This window comes from Gossypium hirsutum, chromosome A11 (assembly GCF_007990345.1).
Source record: "Gossypium hirsutum isolate 1008001.06 chromosome A11, Gossypium_hirsutum_v2.1, whole genome shotgun sequence".
In the NCBI taxonomy this organism is placed as follows: Eukaryota; Viridiplantae; Streptophyta; class Magnoliopsida; order Malvales; family Malvaceae; genus Gossypium; species Gossypium hirsutum.
The window spans coordinates 120,287,847-120,311,728 of record NC_053434.1 but is presented as its reverse complement, the minus strand read 5'-3'; the positions used below and the strand labels follow the sequence as shown (position 1 = coordinate 120,311,728).

The 23,882-nt window shown below is 32.0% G+C and overlaps 3 protein-coding genes and 1 non-coding gene across 6 annotated transcripts; 1 reads left to right on the top strand and 3 right to left on the bottom strand.

Annotated features, from left to right (window-relative positions):
- The first annotated feature begins 775 nt into the window (after positions 1-775).
- TRNAE-UUC (transfer RNA glutamic acid (anticodon UUC)) lies at positions 776-847 on the top strand. Its single transcript has one exon. It is a non-coding gene; the product is annotated as a tRNA-Glu (tRNA).
- Positions 848-1,685: 838 nt separating this feature from the next.
- Positions 1,686-6,261, bottom strand: LOC107961912 (F-actin-capping protein subunit alpha). 2 transcript variants are annotated; one of them, XM_016898089.2, is made up of 10 exons: positions 5,991-6,261; positions 5,658-5,773; positions 4,877-4,966; positions 4,611-4,675; positions 3,753-3,914; positions 3,510-3,588; positions 3,305-3,382; positions 2,859-2,933; positions 2,744-2,779; positions 1,686-2,101 (listed from the first exon to the last, which is right to left on the bottom strand). In XM_016898089.2, the coding sequence occupies exons 1-10, from the start codon at positions 6,094-6,096 to the stop codon at positions 1,994-1,996; spliced, it is 915 nt and encodes a 304-aa protein (XP_016753578.1). In that variant the 5' UTR covers positions 6,097-6,261; the 3' UTR covers positions 1,686-1,993. The 2 variants fall into 2 exon arrangements, with proteins under 2 accessions (XP_016753578.1, XP_040936088.1); XM_041080154.1 differs by having other exon boundaries at positions 3,305-3,403; positions 5,991-6,248.
- A 2,845-nt stretch (positions 6,262-9,106) lies between these two features.
- LOC107961929 (ATP-dependent Clp protease proteolytic subunit-related protein 3, chloroplastic) lies at positions 9,107-12,917 on the bottom strand. 2 transcript variants are annotated; one of them, XM_016898116.2, is made up of 10 exons: positions 12,509-12,917; positions 11,810-11,911; positions 11,218-11,340; positions 10,785-10,844; positions 10,536-10,632; positions 10,357-10,430; positions 10,135-10,188; positions 9,947-10,030; positions 9,612-9,733; positions 9,107-9,381 (listed from the first exon to the last, which is right to left on the bottom strand). In XM_016898116.2, the coding sequence occupies exons 1-9, from the start codon at positions 12,797-12,799 to the stop codon at positions 9,638-9,640; spliced, it is 981 nt and encodes a 326-aa protein (XP_016753605.1). In that variant the 5' UTR covers positions 12,800-12,917; the 3' UTR covers positions 9,107-9,381; positions 9,612-9,637. The 2 variants fall into 2 exon arrangements, with proteins under 2 accessions (XP_016753605.1, XP_016753595.1); XM_016898106.2 differs by having other exon boundaries at positions 10,521-10,632; positions 12,509-12,893.
- Positions 12,918-14,199: 1,282 nt separating this feature from the next.
- LOC121209462 (uncharacterized) lies at positions 14,200-22,800 on the bottom strand. The gene is made up of 10 exons (XM_041080153.1): positions 22,506-22,800; positions 19,754-19,945; positions 18,544-19,050; positions 17,656-17,874; positions 17,257-17,487; positions 16,733-16,957; positions 16,174-16,407; positions 15,737-16,000; positions 15,108-15,401; positions 14,200-14,956 (listed from the first exon to the last, which is right to left on the bottom strand). Exons 1-10 carry the CDS (start codon positions 22,572-22,574, stop codon positions 14,402-14,404), a joined length of 2,790 nt encoding a protein of 929 aa, XP_040936087.1. The 5' UTR covers positions 22,575-22,800; the 3' UTR covers positions 14,200-14,401.
- Between the last annotated feature and the right edge of the window lie 1,082 nt (positions 22,801-23,882).

Below are 23,882 nucleotides of genomic sequence, written 5' to 3'. Positions count from 1 at the left end.
TAAATCATGAACTTCATGAAAAGTTTTGATATTAAGACTAAAGTAGAACAATTAAAAATATCAGATTATAGTAAAAAATTAAATCGACAATAAATGTATAATAGAAGGACCCTTCATAGAATTTTACCTTTTAAAATGTATACATTTTGTTAATATTTTGGAGTGCATAATCTTGTAATTATAACAGATAATTTTTTTTTAATTACAATTATCAACTGAGTCTTATTTGGTTGTGAGTTTCGAGTTCGAGCACAAAGAAAATAAAATTATTATTTTAGCTAATTTCTTGAACTTTGTTAATATATTTATATAAATCTTTATATTCGTATTATAACCAAATAAACTCTTTAAATTGTAGTCAAGTATATATTAATGATACTCCATTTTACTGATGATGTCTCAATCTTGAATAAATTTTATTTTAATGCTTGTAATTTATTAAAATAATAAAAAATTAAAATTTCAAAATTTGAAAGCAATGTTATTGTACAATAAAAACAAAACTAAAAAAAAAGTAACTTAGAAAAAAACTAACATATACAAATACTTGTATAAATATACTTATACATGCTTTTAACATAAAGCACAATATAAATCTAATAAATTAAAAACATTCAAACCAAATATTTAAATATAATAGAAGTAAATGGCCTTATTTAATTATTATGTATAGAAAAAAGTTGACAACCCATCCACTAAACTATAGCAGATTCACTGTGTTCCTTCATAAAATACAAATGTTGTTTTAAAATTATGTTTTGAAGCAACCATCAGATCCATTGCTGTCCAGTGGTTAGGATACTTGGCTTTCACCCAAGAGACCCGGGTTCAATTCCCGGCAATGGAACTCCTTTTTATTTTTTAATAAAAGCTATATTGTTTTTTTGTATATTTTTTAGGGTAAACTATCAAAATAACCACTTTTGTTTATCTTATGTTACATTTTAGTCATTTATGTTCGATATGTTACATTTTAGTTACTTACATTATCGTGTTGTAATATTTTAGTCATTGAGCAGTTAATTTTCGGTAACGGTGTGAAGATAAGCTGACGTGACAAATTAAATCAGCATTTTAAATGTAAATTTTAGGTTTATTATATAATTAGTCCCTATATTTTTTCATTTTGAGCAATTTATTTTTTTCTTTTATTTTCTTTTAACTTTCTTTTATTTTCTTTTTTTTTCATTCTCTTCTAATTTTTCCTCTATTTTCCTCCCTTCTTCATTTCTTTTAACTTTGTTTTCTATGTTTTTCATTTGTTAAAACTAGTTCACAAGCTCATCTCATTCGAAAAATTTAAATTGTTCAACAATTAAAAGTATAGTGCCCACTTTTAACAAATAGAAAACATAGAAAAATTATATTAAAAATGAAAAATAGAAAAAAAAAATAAAGAGAGAAGCAAAAGAAAATGGAAAATAAAGAAAAAAATTAAAAAGAACATAAAAGAATATTTTAAATTGTTCAAAACAGATAACGACAATTAACGGCTCAGTGACATATATTACAACACGATAACATGAGTAACATTTTAAATATAAGTGATTAAAATGTAATCTGAGGTAAACAAAATTGAATATTTTGATTGTTTACCCTATTTTTTAATTAAAATTTGCTATACCTATATTTTTTTATTTTTTAATTAAAGCTTGCTAAACTTGCTATACCTATATGTATATATATAGATATAATTGTTGTGTCTTACATAGATTTAATAAAGGAGGAATTGTGTTCAAAGTAAAGCTTGCTATACATAATAATACATGATGATGGCTTGTAAACAATGATGCAATTGAGATTCTCACATGAGAACTCAACCTGCACATTAAATAACTGATAAACTCTAAAATTCATGGTTGTTGGGAGCCTAACAAACAATTGTAAACTCTTAGAACTGCTCTAAAAAGTACAGTCAGGTGACCAGGATCCTGTTGAACTTGATTTTATGCATTAAGGGAATTGGCTTTCGATGCGTCTTGATATTGTATAGTCACTTCCCAATTCCGAGTTCTTCTGATATCTCTCTTTTCAGGCTGAATTGCCTAGTGCTACGCCACGGAAATAAGGTCCGAGTAATCGGAAGTTTCCTCCGAAGATCCTGCATTACACACAAGTTTTTAAGATCATTAGTTGCTTTTCTAGGGATTGCTTTAGACATAAATTCTAAATGAACATCAAGGGATAAACATCAATAGCTCGTAAGCTACTCGGATTGGGTTTGAAAAATTGAATTTGGCTCGGTCATTGTTGAGTCGAGCACATCAAGCTATCTAGCAAGCCGAATTTGAGATCATAATGCTTGACTCAAGTAGCTTGTGAGCTTAACCTTTTTTGCATCTCAAACTCGAGCTCCAACACAAAAAATCGAGCTTGAAGTAAACATAAGAACCTAGCTCATTATTTTACTACAAAGCAAGCCTAATCAAGTGAGCTTGAGCAGTTCGATCTTTATCTTGAATGGAGCTCAAGCTTTAAAAGCGAAACTTGCTCAAGTCTAACATTGAGACAGGTTCAAGCCCCAGGTTCTAACAACTTAAACTCAACTTGACATGATTAGATGCATAGTTACATGAAACATGATATAAACTAGCATGATTGAGATACATGCCGTATACAGTACTACCTTAAATTAAACGAAAGTTGGATCTAATAGCAACATGAAAATAAAAAGATAACATAGCTGAATTCAAAAGGTTTTCTCACACTTTTCAGCCCAAAGACTTTAGAAAATAAAACATACCTTGAAAGTGTTATCTGACAACTTAAAATAAGATTCCTGCATTATGCCTTAAAGATCAGTAGAGAATTCCAGAAAACTCAGACATTTAAAATTAACCAGATATATCAAAAACAACCTCAAGAGATGCCATGTATGCTGTCTCATGGCGGCGAATAAGATTGGCTACAGAAATTGCAGTATCATCGGGAGACTGAAACAAACACAGTAAGTAATAACCATATGAAAACAATTATAACATGACATGGCAGCATGTTGTTCGGCTCTTCACACTTTATGAAGTACATGTGTCTGATGCATATGCAGAAATGAGTGGCAACATGATCCAAGGATCCTCCAAATATATGTAAATCTTGCAAAACATTGAACATACCCTTATCCGATACTCACACATGAGTTCAAGTAACATGGGTAGCATGAGGTCAGAACATTTGTTGTTAACACACTGACCAGGAGCCATAAGCAGCATATAATAAGCCAACAAAATTGAAAACTTCGATGCTAATAAGTCTAAAACTTCTATGATCCTACAATATTAAAAGAGATTGTGGTCATTGTAATAACCTGAAACATTGTTGAATCTCTACATTCATGTTTTGTATCTAATTGCACATTCCCCTCCTCAAAATAGTGCGCACCAACCTGAGAAGAGAAAGAACCGACCTATTGTAGCTTTATGTAACTTAATATGTATTCAGATCCAAAACTCAAGATGAAAAGGGTAACCAATATGCCACCATGCATGGCATCATAAGAAATATTGAAATACCTGCAATTTGCCATTTAATTCCAGCTTTTGAATATCATCTTTGAACTCTATATTCCATATTGTCCGCCAACTTCCATTGCTAAACAATACGAAAAGAATCATTATTAGAAGATAAATAGCCACATGTCAATGTCACCAACATCGACCTACTAATAGGTGGTAACCAGATAGCTAATTGATTATACAATCAAGCAATCACTAGAAAAGTTACTGCTACATTGTGGTCTAACAAATCTCACACACCAAAAATTTTGGGGGCTAAGTCGAGCGGCAGCAATCACTACAACAAGGTCAAAATCAGATCCAGGTTCCTCCACATCTTTTCCATTAGTACAGTAGACTGAACAAGAACCTTTTGGATAAGCTTCGGCAACATACTTCAGTATTTCTGCTTCTAGAGCACAGCTGGAAAAAAAAGTGGACTTAATTACATGTAATTGAAGTACTGCACAAAGAAATGTGCCCTAATCCTAGCTATAAACAATCACTGATTTTTGCTGAGTTTTTCAAAAGAGAAATTACAGATTCTTCTCTCTTCATGATGCATGCTTGTTCAGCTGTTTGAGCAATGACAATGAAAACCATGATAGAATGGAAACTATATCCTTAATGTGAAAACTTATTGAACGTTTTACTTGTTGGCAACAAAACAAGCAAGTTTATGGTTCCCGGGACAGTCCTGAGGTATGGAGTCAGTCAGAACCCAGGAGAGGACTGTAGGACAGCCACAATTAAATACAATTGCGCAAGAGACAAAGACCATATGCTAAGCCATAAACATTAGAACAGAGTGAATATAGAAATTTATTCCATCTCTATCAAGTAGGTAAGGATTAATAGTAACAAAGAGGTACAAGTCAGTAGGAACCTGAGACATAGGATTTTGCCAATTTGGGCTAGCTGGTGACAGCAAACATGGAATAAATTAGATCAAAGGAGATTCTAAAGAGAAACCAGCCAATGGAGGAAATGGGCACTTGAAATTTAATGACCCCAATTAATGATGTCAACTATATTAAATTTTACAGAGAAAAATTCTCGTAATAGCGTATAAGGAACCAATTAAGAATAATATCAGTACCTCAGAGTCATAAAACATACCGGTATTCCTCAACATATGCAGAAGGAAGCTCCTCATCAGTAGCAGGTCTCACCTTTGTACAAGCCTGAACCATTTAGGACATCACGACATAAACATTTAAAGCAACTGATACAAATTAATACGCTAAGAAACAACACATCAACAGGAAGAAAACTAACCTATAATCTACTTGCTGCTAAAAATTTCTATTTCAGGAAAGGATATCAGCTTTGTATGGCAATAAAAATTTAAAATCACAAGATGCATTCATAAGGCTAAAAGGTACCTGTTTGACATGATCGACTATGGCAACTTGGGCAGTCTTGGGGTCTAGGTACTCGTTATCCTGAAGCTCCCCATATGATGTAACCAACACCTGAAGTCCAATAAAAGAAAAAATATCACAATAATTAAAATTGTTTTATAACCAAATTCAATGAAACTAGCATATCAACAAACAGACCAGATACTGAAATTTGGTAAGAGTAACGAGCCAAAATGAGAAATAGAGATAACCAGATGAGTATTGTACCATAACTGAGTGAAAAAAGAGCCCAATATCCTAACCGGAAAATGATAGAAACGAAGCATCTTAAAATACAATGATTGATACACATTGCCGCTAAAGCAGACAGCAAATACACTTTTAAATGGCATATAAATCTTAAAAGTTAGCCTTATGACACTTACCAAGACAAGCTCACAAATAATCCAACTAAAACTACACTACGAGGGACTATATTACTCCGACTCTTCACTTTTTTCTTGAAATATCCATATCGTATTCATATCCTTAAAGTATATGAAAATCTTGATAAAATATGAACATAAGTGTATCAGATCCAAGTAACATAGGTAAAGCATGCACAATTCGACAACAAATGTCACTCTTCAAAACAATAATGCATGAACTAAATTCCAGGCAATCCGCTCACATTTCTGAAAATCTAACCAGCGGAAATGTCTAAATATTGCTAGAAATTTGAGCTAATCATTAAAAAAAAAAAAAGCTTGATTTTCAAATTATTATAAAGAATAATAAAAAATTAAGGATTTCCAAGACTTACATCACCGAATCCACCAGGCATTTTGAGGGAAATGAGGTGACATTTGTTGTAAACGGGAAACGCCTCCGATGCTGCCTCATTATACACATCATCATCATTCAAAACCAATTTTAAATCTGCAAAACATAAAAATAAATGAAATAATCAAGAAGATATACCGAAATTCAAATTGTTCGATCCAAAATCAAACATGAATTTAAAAAACAAAACAAAATATAGAGTATAACTAATTCATCAATCATCAAACTCATCTATCAGAAAAGAGAATAAATAAATAAATAAAGAGAGAAAGGAATGGAAATGGCGAGGCTAAATCAACATGGAATTAAGAACCTCTGGAGACATATTGGATTTCTCCAGCGGGAGCGTTTACGAGGAACCATTTGGCGATTCCTTTCTTTTGATCATCGCTCAGCTCTGTTTCTTCTTCTTCCGCCATAACTTTTTAATTTTCGTGCTATGTAAAAATCAAATTTTAAAGAGAGGGAGAACAAAAAAACAAAGGGATTAGTATTTGATTGGAAGGAAAGCTATGGAAAAATGAAAGAGAGCACAAGAGAGAGAGAGGATAATGAGTAGGAGGCTTTTTCTTTCTGGTTTTCTGGTTTTCTAGTTTCCGCCACTAAGTTGTTGTCAACATTACACGCCGTCGTTTCGGCCAAGGACAAAAACTATGTCGTTTTGCTGACTTACAAATTTTTTTTAGGTGAAAATCTGCCACAAGTCCCTAAAATTTTTGAAATTTAGTCTATTTACTTTTATTTTCAGGAATTTAGTCCCTCTACTTTTATTTTTTAAGGAATAATCCCTCTACTTTTCAGATTTCAAAGTACAAGTCCAATTGGTAACCCTATTAACTTTTTTGTTAAATTTGTTGGTGACATTTTGAAATTTTAAAAAAAATCACTTGGTAACAATGTAGTTAAAAAATGAAGGTTTAATGAACATGAATTTAACAAAATAATTTTAACAAGGTTAGTAGTTAGACCTAAATTTTAAAAACTAAAAGGTAGAGTAACTAAATTCAAATTTTACAATGAGTATAAGGACTTATAGCATATTTTAACTTTTTTAAGTATAAGTAATAATTCACAAATAAATATTTAAAACTGAAATCAAGCATTAGACTGATGATTGAAATATATTCGCATGGTTTAAATAGATGAGATTCAAACATAAGATTATTGTACCTTTAACCTTTTTCATTATTAATCCATAGACGAAAACGTTATATTTCATTATAAATTATTTTATTGAGTTTATGTCACAAATCACTTCAACATCAACTCATTTGAGAAGTCACATAAATTGATTGAGTCTTAGCGCAATTGGCATGAGCATTGTTGTCAATATAAAAGGACGTAAATTCAAGTGCGCTGAAGTGCATGATCCTCTTATTTATGAGTTGGGGAAGGATTATGTCTAATTCTAATAATTATATAAAAAAAATATGATCAAAACTTATAATAAAATTATTTAAAAACACAAAAAAATTCACATAAAACCCTCTCTTAAAAGAGAATTTAATATTTTTTTTACTATAACCCAAGCATGTTTAACCATAAATATTTTTCCATTTTATCTGTAACCTAATTCTTGATTTTTTTTAATGAATATAACTTTCATATCATGTTTTTGTTTCGCATAAATGAGTGTGACAAAATCTATAATTTTTGTTTAAATTCATCTAATATTCATTTCAATTTCATAAAATATATATTATAAGTAAATAAGGATAAATATCTCGTATAAACAAAGGTCAATAAGATAACAAACTCTATTACAAATAATGGAGAAAACAATTGAGGATCTCAATTTTGAACCAAACACATTTTCGAAAAGCAAGATAACCTAAACTTTATGATGAAGAAAACAAATGTTCGTTGTTTAAATCAGGCTCCCTTACTAAAAAACAGAACAAAGAGAGATCATCAACTCTTTATCATGGCCCTCTCAATCGTACGACGCTCTTATCCATCAAGAAAAAATCTTGATGCAATGAGCTAGTATACAATTTTTTTCACTCTCGTGACAATGGGAACATCTCTAACTTAAAACAAAACACACAATAAAACTTCAAACAAAATCAAGTTCCCATGAAAGTTTGAACTTGATAAACTATAAGTCTCTAAAGACTTAAGAGAAAGTAAGTTACCTTAATACTCGACCATCATGACAATCACCACATGACACCAAATCATAACTCAAACCTTGGGCCAACAAAAAACTATTATTCTGATTGCTTGTCCTCTTTGTATAAAAAAAAGTTGATCAAAATCCAACATTAGGACAACTATGGACAAGGATAGTGAACGGTCATTCTACGTCTTTAGGTTTTTCTATAATTTATAAAATTTTAAATTAATAATAATAACGTTACACTCTAACCTCTCAAAATGATAAAATTTTAATTTAATCATTTAAAAATTATAAGTATATATACTGTTAAATTAATGAAATTACATTTTTTTTAAAAATTTAGCTTCACCTTTGATCCAACCACCATGAAAACAATCAAAACCATTAGATTGAAAACCTAAACACAATCACTCAAGATCTTCAACCAGAGATCTCAGCCATCAAGCACCTCTGATTAAGCAAGATCAACAATCGAAAGTCACTCGACAGGCAGTGAAAGGGAGACTCCTAACCTTGGGAGTTAGGACTCAGATCTGAAGAACACTAGATCTGACGTCAACTACGTCGAAGCCCGAGGGCGAAAAAAAGCGATGACCCAAGAGGTAGCAACAGCGGTGGGAGCAAAGCATAGGTTTTTTGTGATAGTCAGAGGTACTTACATAAATGATTAAATTGGCTTATTAAATGTTCGAAAGTACACATATAATTAACATAACACATTAATTATGTATAAACAACTTGATTTCTTATAAAACCTAACATATATTAATCACAACTTTTCCTTTCCAGAACTGAATCGAACCGTTCATTTGTTATTCCAAGTTTCAATTTTTCTTTTCAGGCCCTCATGCATAACTCTTTTCAGGCCATTGTACCAAATGAGCAAATTAAAAAAATGAACAAATTAATTCTTATCCATTAATTCAAAAAGCAAATTAATCTTTCTGTTAAAACTAATCCATGTACAACAACATATAATACATCATATATATCTATCTCGAAATTCCATTGACCATGCTGCTTAACCGTAAAAATAGATGAAAATTTTAATTAAAAAGATTAATTTGCTCTATGATTTAACATACTGAGATTAAATTGCTCATTTTTTAATAAAAAAAACAAAATACAATTTTACTCCTAATACAAAGGCCTCCATAATACTTTTACCTAAATAATCCAAAGCAATGCAAATTTTTCCACATCTCAAGAGGGTTTACCTTTGATGCAATCATTCAAATGTAGCATTAATGATCGTGGACAGTGTTTTCGGTCGCGAACCAGGTTTTTATAATGCTCAACAGTCACCAATGGAATGGAAGACGCTGCTAAAATTATCAACAATCTGTAAGATTATACAGAATTCGACCCAAAACCTAAAAAAAAAAAAAAGAAACCATCTTCCTATTTTCATTAAGCATGCCATCAACCTGCAACCTATTCCAGGCTTAAATGTATCAATTGTAATTCAGTTCAATAATTTAGTAATGGTGTTCCTGCATATTCAACACTCCTCGAAAAAGTCACAAGTTGACCTCTGTTATGGACGTTATGTAGGTGGCACACCTGATCTAGCTAACGAAACTTCCTGCAGCACGATAGGAAATAACAGTGTTAAAACTTTGGAATGGACAAACATCAACAGTCGAAGCAGCCCGAATCGGTAGACTGCAGCCAGGGAATATATGGTTAAAACCACCAAAGCTTATATGACAAAGCATCCGGAATGTTTATGCTAGTATCTCTCCGCTATGAGAGAAACCAGCTCACTTTGCAGTAGAAGAAACGTCCCTAAAGGAAAATGGAGAATTCACTTACAATGACTAGTGTCCACCACCTGGACACTAAAAGCCATCCATGACTTTGATGCCGGCATTCTTGTCCCATTCCTCGGGAGAAGCAACTTCCGCCATTACCTTTTCCTGACCACGCCACAAGATCTGTATCCAAAGCACACATCTCAGCTATGTTACTCAAACAAGGGTATGAAAATCGGAAACCTTTATTTTTTATAAGAGTTTTTCCTATATTTAGAGGAGTCTTGGAGAATCATATCCCTATAACATATTCGGGTATGCATCAGACACGGACTGCAGATATGAATACTTCAAAAAAAAAAAAAGATGAACTGCTAAATATATAAGTGCACTTACCTTGTCAATGACCCCAAACTCTTTAGCTCGGTTAGCATCCATATAAAACGGTCTTCTCATCACCTCGGCTACCGCCTCTATCGACTAATGAAATACAAAGTCATACAGTGAGTTCTTATGTTTTTTGTTTTTTTTTTTTTTTAATTCTGTTTTAACAAACAAGACCAACATAGATTCAGCACACTCACATTTCCAGTGTGCTTGGCCAGAAGTTCCACAAGTGTGTCCCTGTTTATTATCACCTGCAAAAAAAAGTTTCAGTTGGGTATTGCAGCTTCGGTTTTTAAATTGCAACCTCAAAAGAGGCTATCAAAGCCTCCGAAGCCCAAGATGAAAATTTGAAGGAGAACTTAAATCTACATTCAAATATTATTGTTAATCAACGTAAAGGATAAGCAGCTTCATGATACCTCTTTGGCACGTATAAGAACATCACTAGCAGGCATCAACCCTGATGATGGGACACGAGGCTGTTGGATCATAGCTGAAATAGAATACAAGGAAACACTCGAGAGGTTGTATTTGAAAAGATTGCCTCATAGGAGAGAGTCGATAAAAGTTTAGAATCACAGACAAGATACTATTGCACCTTTGGCATGAGGCATCATGAACCGTTTACCCTTGGTTCCCGCTGAAAGTAGAAGACAAGCCTGACCTATTGCAGCCCCAACAGCGACCGTATGTATCTGTATGGTCATCAATATTACCAAGTTATTAAGGAATACCACGAACAAAGAAAAAGTAAACTCTCGTTATTGAACAAAGATAATAAAATTCGAGACATCCAAAGAAAACATTTCTTATCAAGACAGAGAAAATGGAAGGAACAAAAATTCACCTCATTTTGTAATTGCATAAGTGCATCATAGATGGCAAAACCCTCTGTCTCCATTCCAACCTGTGGTATAACAGCTTTAAATCATGTAAATGTGGACCATAAAGAAAACCGACACCCGCACACATACACAAACATAATAGGATTGCAAATAGGAAGCAGAAGAAACACCACAATGGAGAATGAAGATGCTATTGTTTACGGTTCAGAGGCCATTCAGGGTCATATACAGTTTCGTGTTTGCAGGTTTATCATACACATAATCTACGCAAAAGACTGTGAAAACCTGGATTTTAACACAAGGTGACACGCTTTTTGTCTTATTTGATAGAACTGACGTATGATTCTAACATCTCCGGAAGTTATGAAATACAGAATGAATTCCATCTTGACCTCTTCATGAGTAAATTCAAAGGTACCATACGCAAACGCTCACCGTTTCACCATCATCACGAGTTGTTCCAGTAGAATTTATGTAAAGATAAATCGGTTGCTTGGGGTCCATCCACTGAAGATACATTAATTCTGCAACTACAAGCTCTGTAACTGCAGGCACGAGCTGAAAGATAAAAAACAGTTAAACCATCTGAACAGGTTACAGTAATAATGCAACAGTAGGAATTAGGAAATGATACTCCAAATCATGGAACTATAATGAAATATAGGATCAATCAACACTTCTCGAATTTGAAAAAGAGTCAGAAGAAATGTTGGATCCTTCATTTTTATTTCTTGGACCAAGAGATCCATGAATCAGGATCTTAATGCATATAGGTACAAAGGTCCCATGGGAGCAAGAATTTCAGGGAAATGGTCATCTCAAAACACGAAGAAATTTGCAAGAACATAAAAACTAGGACTGTATGAGTGCTAAATAATTGCCCAAAAACAACCATTGAAGCTATCCACCTTGTTTTGCAATTTTATACAATTAATTTCTAATTAATTAAGCAAACGCAGAAGAAAACATTTATAAATTATAAAATTAATCCCATCCCCCCCTCAAATCGGAATTCAGGAACACTTACCGGCATGCCAATGTAAACTATTCTACCATTAAGAAGCAATGAAGGTAAGTCCGGTGGAGGGCTTCTCGGCCTGTGCTCATTGTATGACACTGATCTTTCCACCTAATTCAGTTTTGATGAATGACTAATCACATGAGTGCAGTCAATACAAATTCAATCACTAAAATTAAAAAGCCTAATATTCTGTCTGGAAACAATACTTCGAAATTTGGATTTCATTTGTTTATGTATAAATTAGTTAAGATTCAATATTATCACTTCAAAATCACAAAAAATTATAGGAATTTCAAATAATTTGGAAAAAATAATAATGAATAATCATTAATATCATATTTATACATGATCTATTATACAATTTACATCTTTTGAAATCCAAGTCCCCAAAAACAACCAAAATTAATTAATTAAAATCTTCTATTATTCCATTCAGAACTTTTCAAAGTTCTATAAATTACATTCAATATGATTATGCTAGGAAAGGTATAAGAACATGAATTTCAAATAAAATAGAAAATTAACCATCAATAATCATTAATATTACATTTATTATACATGTTCTATTATACAATTTACATATTTTGAAATCCAAGTTCCCAAATAAAACCTAAATTAATTCATTATATTTTTTCTATAATTCCATTCAAAGCAATTCAAAGTTCAGACGATTAATGAAATTTTGAAATAAAAAATAGAACTTACTTGAGCAGGAGTAGCCATAAGCTTGGGGGACTCAAACAAGTCCAAAAACGGCGGCGTATCGGGATTAGCCGAGCCATTATGTAGCGCTTCGGGGGAAGAAGAGGCAACGGAGGCAAGCTTTGAAAGAAAAGGGTCCTTAGGGTTTATCGGAGGCATGGGGATTTTGGCGGCGTTTTTGGCACCCAAAGCTCCGCACCTAAGCTTCAAAGCCTTTGTTCTTCGAACAGTTCGACATGAAGAAGCTGAAGATAGGATTGTGTGAGCCACTGGCGCCTGTAAAAAACACGACATGGTTTCTGTAGATTTGAATTTTGGGTTTTTTTTTCCTTAGAACTATTGTGTGGAGTTTTAGAGGCAGAGGAAAGAGCTTCTGTCTTTTGAGTTCAATATCTGGAAACTGAAGTAGTTTAGTTGTCGAGCCGGTCGGGTCGGGTCGGTTCGGGTCTATAATAGCCCGAAAATATCCATTACTTGGATTTGGATTTGGATTTGGGTTGGGTTGGAGGATTTGTCTAATACGTAAAAGGCTTATTTAGGGCTGGGCTTTTAAATTATATCTCAATTCTCAATTTAGTATTTATTAGTACTTAAAATATCACTTTTGTATCAATTTATCCATAACATTTAATATGAAATTTTATTATAGTGGGATCTCGTTGAATTCTTTTTAAATTAGTAGTTGTGGCTAAAAAATAAAAATGAGAAGATTATAGTCATTTGATCGGTAAGAGAGTAAAAAATTGTATTGGTGACTTGGACCATATTAAATCAATTATCAAATACGTTGCTTTTCTCTCAAAATCATTATCTCTTTTAATGTTGCAACCAATTGAATTGGTTAAAAAAATAAAGTCATGTTTCTTAGTACAAATCTACGTGGCATGGTCAACGTTTGATTATTATTCCTTTTTTTCTTTTTTATTTAAACAGTTAATTTAAAAAATTCACACTAAAATAATTTCTTTACATCCAATCAGCTTACCTTTAAATAGGCTTTAAAATATCAATAAATGAAAACATAAAATTTGATTTGATATGCTCTTATTTGAGGATGTATACTTTTGGGGATAAAATGATGAATTTTTTGACAAGAAAAACAATGAAACAAAATGATTATATGATTAATTAATACAATATAAATGCAAAAATATAAATTTGTATAATTTATATTAGATTATTGCACACCCGCATTGTGGGTGAAGAAGATTTATCTAATAAATATATTTATTAAAAATTTATATAAAAATAAAATAACTCCTTAGTTAAATTGATAAATTTAAAGGTTTGATAGTATTTTTTTGGGTCAAATGGGTATATTTTTATTGATTTATAAAAATATAAAAATAAAAACATCTTTATAATAATATAATTTACTTTGTAAAAAATAATAATTTTTTTATAATTTCTTAACCGAGTTAAGACCTGATTGATAAGTGATATAAACTCAAATAAAAAATTTTATTATAATAAAAATAATATTAATTATTAATACATTAAAATATGATTATAACAGGAGAAAATACACAAACACTATAGCAATATCAAAATCATTGGTTACTATCAAAATGTTTATATATATACATTGTTAAAACTACCCATACCCCAAACCTCTAGGAAACCCCTGGAAAAAATCATTACATATTAATTATGTGACTAATACCAAACTAATTTTGAGGGTACGACGAAAGAAATAGAAGAATAGAATAGTTTTTTCTTTAATCCATTCTGATGCCTGGATCAGCTTACCTTAAAAACAAACCTAATAATTTCAATGAAAAAGCACAAACAAAATGGAGAAAATAAGTTATTGATACGTGAAAATCCGATTTCATACCATAGATGTATATATATCTGCCACACGATATATATATTACAATATAATCATCATGTAAACTAATCAGATTTCCCTTCACTGAACACCTTGGCGATCTTCCGGGTAGGAACCACTGGCAAAATCGAGGCAACCTTGTAACCCTTCTCGGCACCGGTTGCCACCGTCTGGTTATACTTGTCGGTGAAAAAGGCGGCTGTCGGAACAACTACTGAAGCTACTTGTGGAAAGAGAGGGATTTTGTTCAGTGTCTGCCAAATCGAAACAGCACATTTTTCAACTGTTGGCTCGACCGCAGTGAAGACTGATTTTGCCAATGTCGAGGCGCCCTTCACCACTCCGGAATGTTGGACCTCAGCAGGCTTTTGGGTGGCTGCAATCGGTTTGGATGCAAGTTGTGTGAGGGATCCGGTGTTCTGTACTCCAGCATTAGACAGACCTTGAGCTACCCTGGGAGCCTTTTGGGCAGCTGAGATGGCTCTGGATGAGATCTGCTTGATGAATCCTGTGGCGGAACCACTGGCCATTCCTAAAGTCTTTTGGGCAACTGAGGTAACTTCGGATGAACGCTTGAAGAGAGGAGAGATAAGACTATCGGTCTTGGTCGTGGCTTCAACCTACAATAAAAATAAATAACTCTTCAACCTCATTCCATTTGCTAGACATTATCAGTCTTGGTATACTCGCATTTTGTCTTGAATTCATAGTTTTTAGCTACGTTGGTAGCCGACGAAATGCAAAGGGAAGGATTCTCGAGGTAATGCTTACCGCTCCAGCATGCTGGACATCAGCCACCATTTGAGCGCCTGGGATGGCGTTGGACGAGACCTGCTTGAGGAGCCCTGAGGCAGAGCTCAGCAATCCAGTGCCTGGCAACTCAGTAGCCAAACCTCCCACTCCTGGAAGACTTTGGACAGCCGAGAGGGCTCCAGATGGAACAAGATCATCAATCTTACTCAAATCGCCGAGCTTACTCAAACCTCCAAGCGTACTGAAATCGCCAAGCATGCACAAATCTCCGAGCTTACTCAAATCGCCAAGCTTACTCAAATCACCTCCAACCTGCAATAAGAACAAAATAAGATTTCTCAAATCTCTGTTTGTTTGATAGACATAATCATTCGAGCTAAAAGGATCCGTAATTTCTGTCAAAATCACAGTTTTGCAACTCAACCATGAACTTCCACAAATGATTTAAAAACGCAATTTTAGTTAAAGAAATTAAAAATCCAAACAGTTAAGAATTTAGAAATCCAAATTTTAATTAACATTTTTAAATCACAATTATCTCGCTGCCTCCACCGACACAGATAACAATTCAAGTTATTACTGTTGCTTTAGTTATTGCCTTTGCTTGTCAAATATTATACCAAATAAAAGAATGGAACAAGCATTACCTTGTCAATTATATCGAAAACTCCAGCAGGGACACCAAATAAGTTTATAAGGACCCATCTAAATAGGCTCTTAACCATTTTCGCAAAAAACTTCTGATACACGCTAACAACCACTCGCTCAATAAAGTCAATGACAGGCCTCAATGGTCTCAACATTTTCTTAACTTCAAAGTAGAATTTGACTGCACGGAGAACTGCAGCTTGCACGGTTACAAAGTATTTTAAGTATTTTAAGTACTTCAGCACTTGTAGCTCTTCAGGAATCTTCAAAACCCCATCAACAAAAAGAAAAACATACGTTAAATAATCAGTAAAGAAAAAAAATTTACTGACACTTCGATGGATTACCCTACAGTAGAAAAATAAATAAAACGACACACTTAATGAAAAATGCCATAAGAAAATGCAAAGAGAAGAATTCTTGGGGCAAAACTCACCAATCCGGAATTCTTGGCCTGACTAGCCACACCTTCAACAACCAAGATGGCTCCGGATGAGATCTGCTGGAGGAATCTAGAGGAGGTGCCTTTCACTCCAGTACTCTGGACCTCCATAGTAGGCACATCAACAGTCAGTCCTAAAGCATTATTGGCAGCCGAGGCGACTTTGGATATTGCCTGCTTGATGACTGGAGGGAGAATACCATCAATCTTAATCACAAATTCACCAATCTACAATAAACATCATCAATCGTAGGATGTTATACACCAATTGGACATTTGAGCTAAAAATACTTTAGTTTCCATTAAACCACAGTTTTGCAACTCGAGCACAAAGGTTCCCGACCATTCAAAAGAAGCAATAATTTGTTAAAGAAAGTAACTTTTCTAAAGGGTTTTGAAATCATAAATTTTTTATTTCATTTCCAATATCACAACTATCCCACAGCACCCCGCCAACCCAGAATCTCAAATCTTGTTATTGCTCTTACTTATTTCCCTTGCTTGTCAAATTTATACCAAATAAGAAGCCAAATTTAATGAAAAAAGACTTTACCCAGTCATCAGCAAATTTGAACAGGTCGTAAAGGGAATCAAAGAATGCCTCGAAAATAGGTCCAAACATGGTTTCAACCATTCTCTCAACTATCTCAATAACAGGCTTCAATGGTCCTGACATTTGCTTCAGCTTCGTATAGAGGTTGCCGAACCACAAAATCACATGGATGATGGCTAGTTGCAGAAATGCCAAGTATTTCAGCTTCTCAGTTTCTTCTTTAACCTTCAAATTCCAATCAACAAAAAGAAATTAAACGTATATCAACTAAGCAGTTCAAAGAAGAAGCCCCAGCTATTGGAAAAATAAATAAAAAAGGAAAAATGTTTAATTATATAGTAAAAAACGAAGTCGTGTAAGATGTTGTAGTCTCCTTTAGCCATGACGGAAACCACTGGGTTTGAAGCCTCAGAAGATGCTCAGAAAATTAAATTTGCGCTGTCCAGAATGATAGTTTTACGCTATTTTTAACCAAGGTACATGAAAGAAAATGCAAAGTAAAGAAATCCTGAGACAGTGCTCACCGCTCCACCATGCTTCAACTCACTAACAACACCTTGGGCAGCCGAGATGGCTTGGGATGAGACATCCTTGATGAGTCCAGAGGCAGTGCTCAAAATTCCACCATGCTGAACGAGAGAACCTAATCCACTAGCCACTTCTGCAACCTTTTGATTGGCTGAGATAGCATCAGATGAGACCTGCTTGATGACTGAGGGGACGAGATTATCGATCTTAGCCAGAGACTCACCAATCTGCAAAATGCAGAAAGAATCCTTGAATCTCCTAGTCATTTTTTACTTTTGGTACGCTCAAAAATTACATTCATTTCTCATATTGCCTTAGATTCATAGTTTTATACAATTTGTAGCCACAGAAATAAAATAAAATGAAATGAAATGAACTCTTGAGGTAGCACTCACCGCTCCAACATGATGGACCTCAGTAGCCACACCTTGGGCAGCCGAGATAGCATCAGACGAGACCTGATTGAGGAATCCTGTAGCAGTGTTCAGCAATCCACCATTCCCAACCTCAGTAACCACTCCTGGAACATTTTGGACAGCCGAGATGGCTTTGGATGAGACATTCTTGATGACTGGAGGGGCAAGTCGATCAATATTAGATAGCGATTCACCAATCTGAAATAAGAACAAAGAAGATTTATTGAAACAAAGAAGATTTATTGAATCTCCTTTCATTTGATAAACATCATCAATCTTATGGTACTCTGTGTGAATCATACATTTGAGCTAAAATGTTATGTTAAAACCACAGTTTTGCTACTCAAGCACAAACTTTCCCAACAATTAATGACTTCAAATCCAAACATTTAAATGGCTTTTTAAATATCACAATTCAAATTTTGATTACACAACAATAGAAAAATAAATAAATAAGTAAAAGAGAAATGTTAATGAAAATACCAATCCATGTAAAAACTTGGGAGTCTCCTTCGACCCAGACAGAAAATGCTTTTTGAAATTTGAGGAAATTTTGCTTTTCTTTAAGAAAATGAAGTGAACAAGGATATATTGCTTTCATTGTCGTGTTGAAATGTGAGACAGAAGAGGAAAAAGAGGATTTTTCATATAGGCAGTGAAAGATGGAGTAGATTAGCAGCCCTTTAAGAAACACCAAAGAAAAGTGTAATTTGATGTAAAATCACCCAATCACTTTATAAAGCCTTTGTAATGCTCAAAAAATAAAATTTGCTCCTCATTTGTCTTGAATTCATAGTTTATAATAGATTTTCAGCCACATGAAAAGAGAGAAAATACAAAGAAAAGAATTCTGGAGTTAGTGCTCACCAGTCCAGCATGCTGGACATCAGTAGCCACATTATGGGCAGCTGAGACGGCATCAGATGAGACCTGCTTGATCAATCCAGAGGCAGCACCGAACAGTCCAGAATGCTGGACCTCAGTAGCCACTCCTGGAGAGCTTTGGGCAGTTGAGATGGCATCGGATGAGACCTGCTTGATGAACCCAGAGGCAGTGCCCAACAGTCCAGAATACTGAGCCTGAGGAGACCCTTCCCCAGAACCTCCTGGAGACATTTGGGCAACCGAGATGGCATCAGATGAGACCTCCTTGATGAATCCAGAGGCAGCACCCAACAGTTCAGAAGGCTGAGCCTGAGGAGACCCTCCCTCAAACACTCCTGGGGTTTGGGCAGCCGAGATGGCATCGGAAGAGATTTGCTTGATGAGTCCAGAGGCAGTGCCCAACAGTCCAGAATGCTGAACCTGAGGAGGCCCTCCCCCAGCTGCTCCTGGAGACATTTGTGCAGCCGAGATAGCTTCAGATGAGACATCCTAGACAATTGGAAGGACAAAACGATCAATGTCAGTTACAGATTCACTAACCGGCAATTATAAGAAGAAGATGAGGAAGAAGAATTGTTGTATCTCCTTTCATTTGCTAGACATCATCAAATTTTTGGATACTCTTTATTAATCAAACCTTCGAACTAAAAGATTTTGTAATTTCAGTTTAAATCCACAGTTTTCCAACTCAACCACAAACTTCCCCGAAGATTTAACTGTTCCAAAAGGCTTTGAAATCACAAATTTTCAATGGTATATTAATATCATAGTACCAACAATACAAATATACGCGCATATAAATAATGGAAATACCATCCCTTCTAAGAAGTTGAAATCTCCTAAAACCATAAAACAAGCCATTGGGTTTGAGACAGTCAGAAAAAGTTAATATATCAAAGAAAGCATACATTGCTTTCGTAGCAGCATTGAATTGCAGAAGAGAAAAGATAACAAAAGACGTCTCTTCAAAGTATTGAATTCACGGCGGCGACTAAGAAGCTAAGAACAAAAAAGGGTCGGCTAACCACACGATATAAACATCACCCAATCACTTAATAAAGCCTTTGGGATGCTCAAAACACTGAAATTGGTTTCTCATTTTGTCTTGAACTCATAGTTTAATCACAGGGAAAAAAAAGGAAAACGCAAATGAATAAAAAGAAAAAAGAATTATGGAGGTAACAGTGCTCACCGTTCCAGCATGCTGGAGCTCAGTAGCCACACCATGGGCGGCGGAAATGGCGTCCGATAATATAGGCTTGATAATTCCGTGACTATGGATCTCGGCAGCCACATCACCGACCACTCCATGAACCGTTTGGTGGACGGCCGAGATAGCTTCAGTGGCACCCTTTAACACCGGAGGAACAAGACGATCACCCACCTACGAATAATAAACAAAAGTATTAACTATTGTATTCCTCGCATTTGATCGGTATCATCGTTGTCAGAAAGCCAAAACAGCACTTTTCGCCGCAATGTTAAAGAGGATACACTTCTTATAAAAGAAAAAGAAAACACTTATGGCAGTTTAAAATTAGTGTTTAGAAATAAAGAAGTTAAGTCAACCAAAAGTACTCACAGTATGACACTCGTTCTATATTCATGCTTAAAACTTTAAAAATTTTAATTACATTTTAAATTATGTATATTATATCAATAAACTCCTTTCATTATAAAAATTATCAATTTAACTATTAAATGAAAAATCATATCTTATATAATATAATTAAAATTTAAAAAAATTTAAAAAAAATGAATTTTGTAAAAATAAATTTTTATAAAAATTTTAGTTTTTGAAATTTTCGAAATTTTTATAAAAACTATCATTCACTCTCTCTTTTTACGTTTTTACGCTATTTTTAATTTTTAATTTTAAAAATTATGTGGTAATATTTTACTTTTCTTACAATTTTCATTTTAAATTATGTCGTACAAAATATTACGTGTCATTTAATGGTTTCAATAATGGAAAGACTTAACTGATATAACATCTATAGTTTTGAAATGTAATTAGGACATTATAAAATTTAGAGACCAAATTAAAATGAGAGTCATAATTTGATAATATATAATGCAATTAATTCATAAAATAATTTTATTATCTTTAAATTTTTATATTTTTATTATATTCAATTAATTCTTAATAAGTTAATACCAATTAAAGGTGTATTTGATAAAAAATTAAGTATTAAATTTTTAGTTATGAATATTATAACCATTGGATTTATATTTTAAGCCCGTTTGATATATTAGTAAAACTAAATAATGAATATAATTATTTTGTTTGATAATAATAATTTTTATTTTTAAAGATTCATTATTTTATCATTTTAATTTTATTAGTACGGTGTTATTTATTTTATTCAATATAAAAGTTAAAAGACAATAGTTTAAATATTTTAAATTTTAATCAAATTTTAAATGTTTTCAACATTTAGTGATAAGTAAGGTTATGTTTGATAAACTAAAAAAATTAAGTGTTGAAAAATATGTGTTAAAAATATATATATTGAAGAATTAAGGATTATATTTAAGTTATAAAATTTATTTAGTATATTAATTAAAATTAAATGCTAACTATAAATTATATTGTTTGATGAATATATATAATATAATCTTAAATGAAATGAAATAATAAAACAATTAAATTTATTTCCTATTAAATGTTAAGTATGTTTTATTTTATCTAGTAATTTTCAGCTATCAAACCTGCCTACAAAATTAAATTATTAACAATATTAATTTTTATTTTATTGAATTTTTCTAACACTTGATCAAAAACTATCTACTTATTTATCATATTCAATATTTTTTTTTAAACATTATAAAAATTAATATAATTATCAAACACAATTAAAATATTATATGTCGAAAGTTTAAATTTTTAATAAAATAAAAAAATATTTGGTAAGAGCTTGTCTGTTACATTATAAATTTTTTAATAATATTTTTTACCAAACGTTTTATTCACACTAATTTCATGCTCATAAATGGTGATGAATAAAAATAATGTAAAAATATTTAATTATGAATGATTACTTACGACACATGCAAAGAATTATGTAATAAATTAATATAAATAATAAATAAAGTCTTGGATAAATGACAAAATACAAATGTTAAAAATTATAAAAGTTTGGATTCAAATTTTAACGTGGATATATTTTTTTATTTTTATATAAAAATATAAAATAATAAAATTACCTTTAACATAGTACAATTTATTATGTATAGGAAATGTATTTTTGTCAATATCCAATTGAGGTGTTATCCTTGACTTATGACACCAATAATTAAGTGTTTAATTTATAAAAACTAATACAATTTACTATGTATATAGTATAGACTAATAAAATATCAATTATTTTAATAAAAGAATGTATGAGGAATTTTATAAATCACCTTAAAAAAAGAAATTTATAAAATGTATAAATAATTAATAAAGTAAAATTGTAAATAATGAACTAAAAGTACGTTAAATAATTAAAAAAAATGGAAAAGTAATTTTTTTATTTTTCTTTTAAATTGAATTATTTTTAATTTTTAATGTCATTTTTAATTTAGCTTATTTTTTATTTATTTAATAACTTGATGTAATTCATTAATAAATTTTGGTATAGTATGAATTAACTTGTAACATGATTTTAATGTAGATTAGACAAAGATATAGATATAAATATTTCTCCTGTCGATTTTTTTTTTTGTAACTTTTATTGCGATCTAATCTTAAAATTATTTCAATTTATATATTTACCACATTGTTTAAACAAATATTTTGCGTCGTAGATTCTTTTCTAAGCGAAATCAATGCTGAACTAAATTTCTGTTAATGAAACATATGAACTTAAAAAACTGTATTTTTTTTTTTTTGAAAAACAGAAAGCAACGTAGATCACAATGAAGTTTCCATCAAAAAATAAGTAAAAGGAAATTGAAAATACCTTATCATGTAGGAAGTTGGAGTCTCCAGAGTTCCCTGGATGTGGAAGATTCGAAAAGAATCGAGACATTAAAGCAACCTCTGAGCTTCGGAAATGAATTGGAGATCGAAGAAATAATGATGAAAACGAAAGGAAGATTTATTTGCTTTCCGTTTCCGGCGTTGAATTACGAGAGAGAAAGGCGAAAAAGAAACTGGAAAAATAGTGCGTTTTATAGGAGAGATCGGTGGGGGACCGCGATATAAGCTTTGTTTGGAATGAGAGAAATGAGAGAAAGTGGGGGGAAAATCTACACTGGACTCACTGCATTTTTAATATGAATCTCCCTGTCAGTCCAGCATGAGAACAATAATTATTAAATAAGTTAAATTACACTTGTAGTCATCCAACTATTAGTAAATTTATTTTGGTCATCAACTATGAAAAATTATAAAATAGTCACTCAACTTTTTAATTTTATCTTTTTTGATCACCCAAATTACACAATGTGTAAATATTGAGGGTTATTTTTTTTAGAAAAAAACTAAATTGACGCAATGTATAAATGTTGAGAGTTAAAGTTGTTATTGTGCTAATTTTAAAAGTTGCCTTCGTTAGACCAAAAAAGATAAAATTTCATAGTTGGGTGACTTAAAAAGAAATTTATTAATAATTAAACGACTATTTTGTAATTTTCATAATTAAGTGACCAGAAACGAAGTTTACTAATAATTAGATAACTACTAGTATAGTTTATCCTTTTAAATATAATATATTGATTTTAATTATTATTAAATGTAAAAATAATTCTAACCCAAATAAAAAGAAAAATTCTTGTTTAAACCAAATTCAACCCTATTTGATTCCATCGTAAATAAAGAAGAGTCAACAACTCAAATTCTTCATACTTAAATTCGATTTGACTCGATAATTAATTATTTTGAATCAAAAATTAATGTAAAATCATCCAAATTTAGAAACGATTTGAACATAAAACAATTAAATGCAAAAATCTCAAAATTTAAATTTGAATAATCTAAATCCAAAACAATCTAAGTCAAAAATCACACAAACTCAAAATTAATTAAACCTAAAATAATTGAGCTTGAAATTTACATAAACCTAAAATATTATAAAATGAACATAAAAATTACATTAGTGATGCAAATTCACTTCATCTTGATTGAGTAATATTAAGCACACCACTACCCTTACAAAATAAGAATATAATACAATTTGTATGAACAAAATAAACCACCAGTCTTTTACAAAAAGTTTAAAAATAAAAATTTTTATTTAAACCTTATTATAATATTTATAAATAATATTAATATAAAATTAAGAGTAAATTACACTGATAGTTATTTAACAATTTAAATTAAAAAAGACATAATAACA

Coding starts and splice junctions, on each gene's coding strand:
- LOC121209462 (XM_041080153.1), bottom strand. CDS start 22,574: ATGTCTCGATTCTTTTCGAATCTTCCACATCCAGGGAACTCTGGAGAC. Junction 19,051..19,753: donor AGCTCCAGCATGCTGGAACG/GTGAGCACTGTT, acceptor CCAATTGTCTAG/GATGTCTCATCTGAAGCTAT. Junction 16,408..16,732: donor TCAAATTTGCTGATGACTGG/GTAAAGTCTTTT, acceptor TGTTTATTGTAG/ATTGGTGAATTTGTGATTAA.
- LOC107961929 (XM_016898106.2), bottom strand. CDS start 12,799: ATGTCGTGTTTTTTACAGGCGCCAGTGGCTCACACAATCCTATCTTCA. Junction 10,189..10,356: donor TTCTTATACGTGCCAAAGAG/GTATCATGAAGC, acceptor TTTTTTTTGCAG/GTGATAATAAACAGGGACAC. Junction 10,031..10,134: donor TGGCCAAGCACACTGGAAAT/GTGAGTGTGCTG, acceptor GTATTTCATTAG/TCGATAGAGGCGGTAGCCGA.
- LOC107961912 (XM_041080154.1), bottom strand. CDS start 6,096: ATGGCGGAAGAAGAAGAAACAGAGCTGAGCGATGATCAAAAGAAAGGA. Junction 2,934..3,304: donor GAGATTCAACAATGTTTCAG/GTTATTACAATG, acceptor TGTTTGTTTCAG/TCTCCCGATGATACTGCAAT. Junction 2,780..2,858: donor CATACATGGCATCTCTTGAG/GTTGTTTTTGAT, acceptor GGCATAATGCAG/GAATCTTATTTTAAGTTGTC.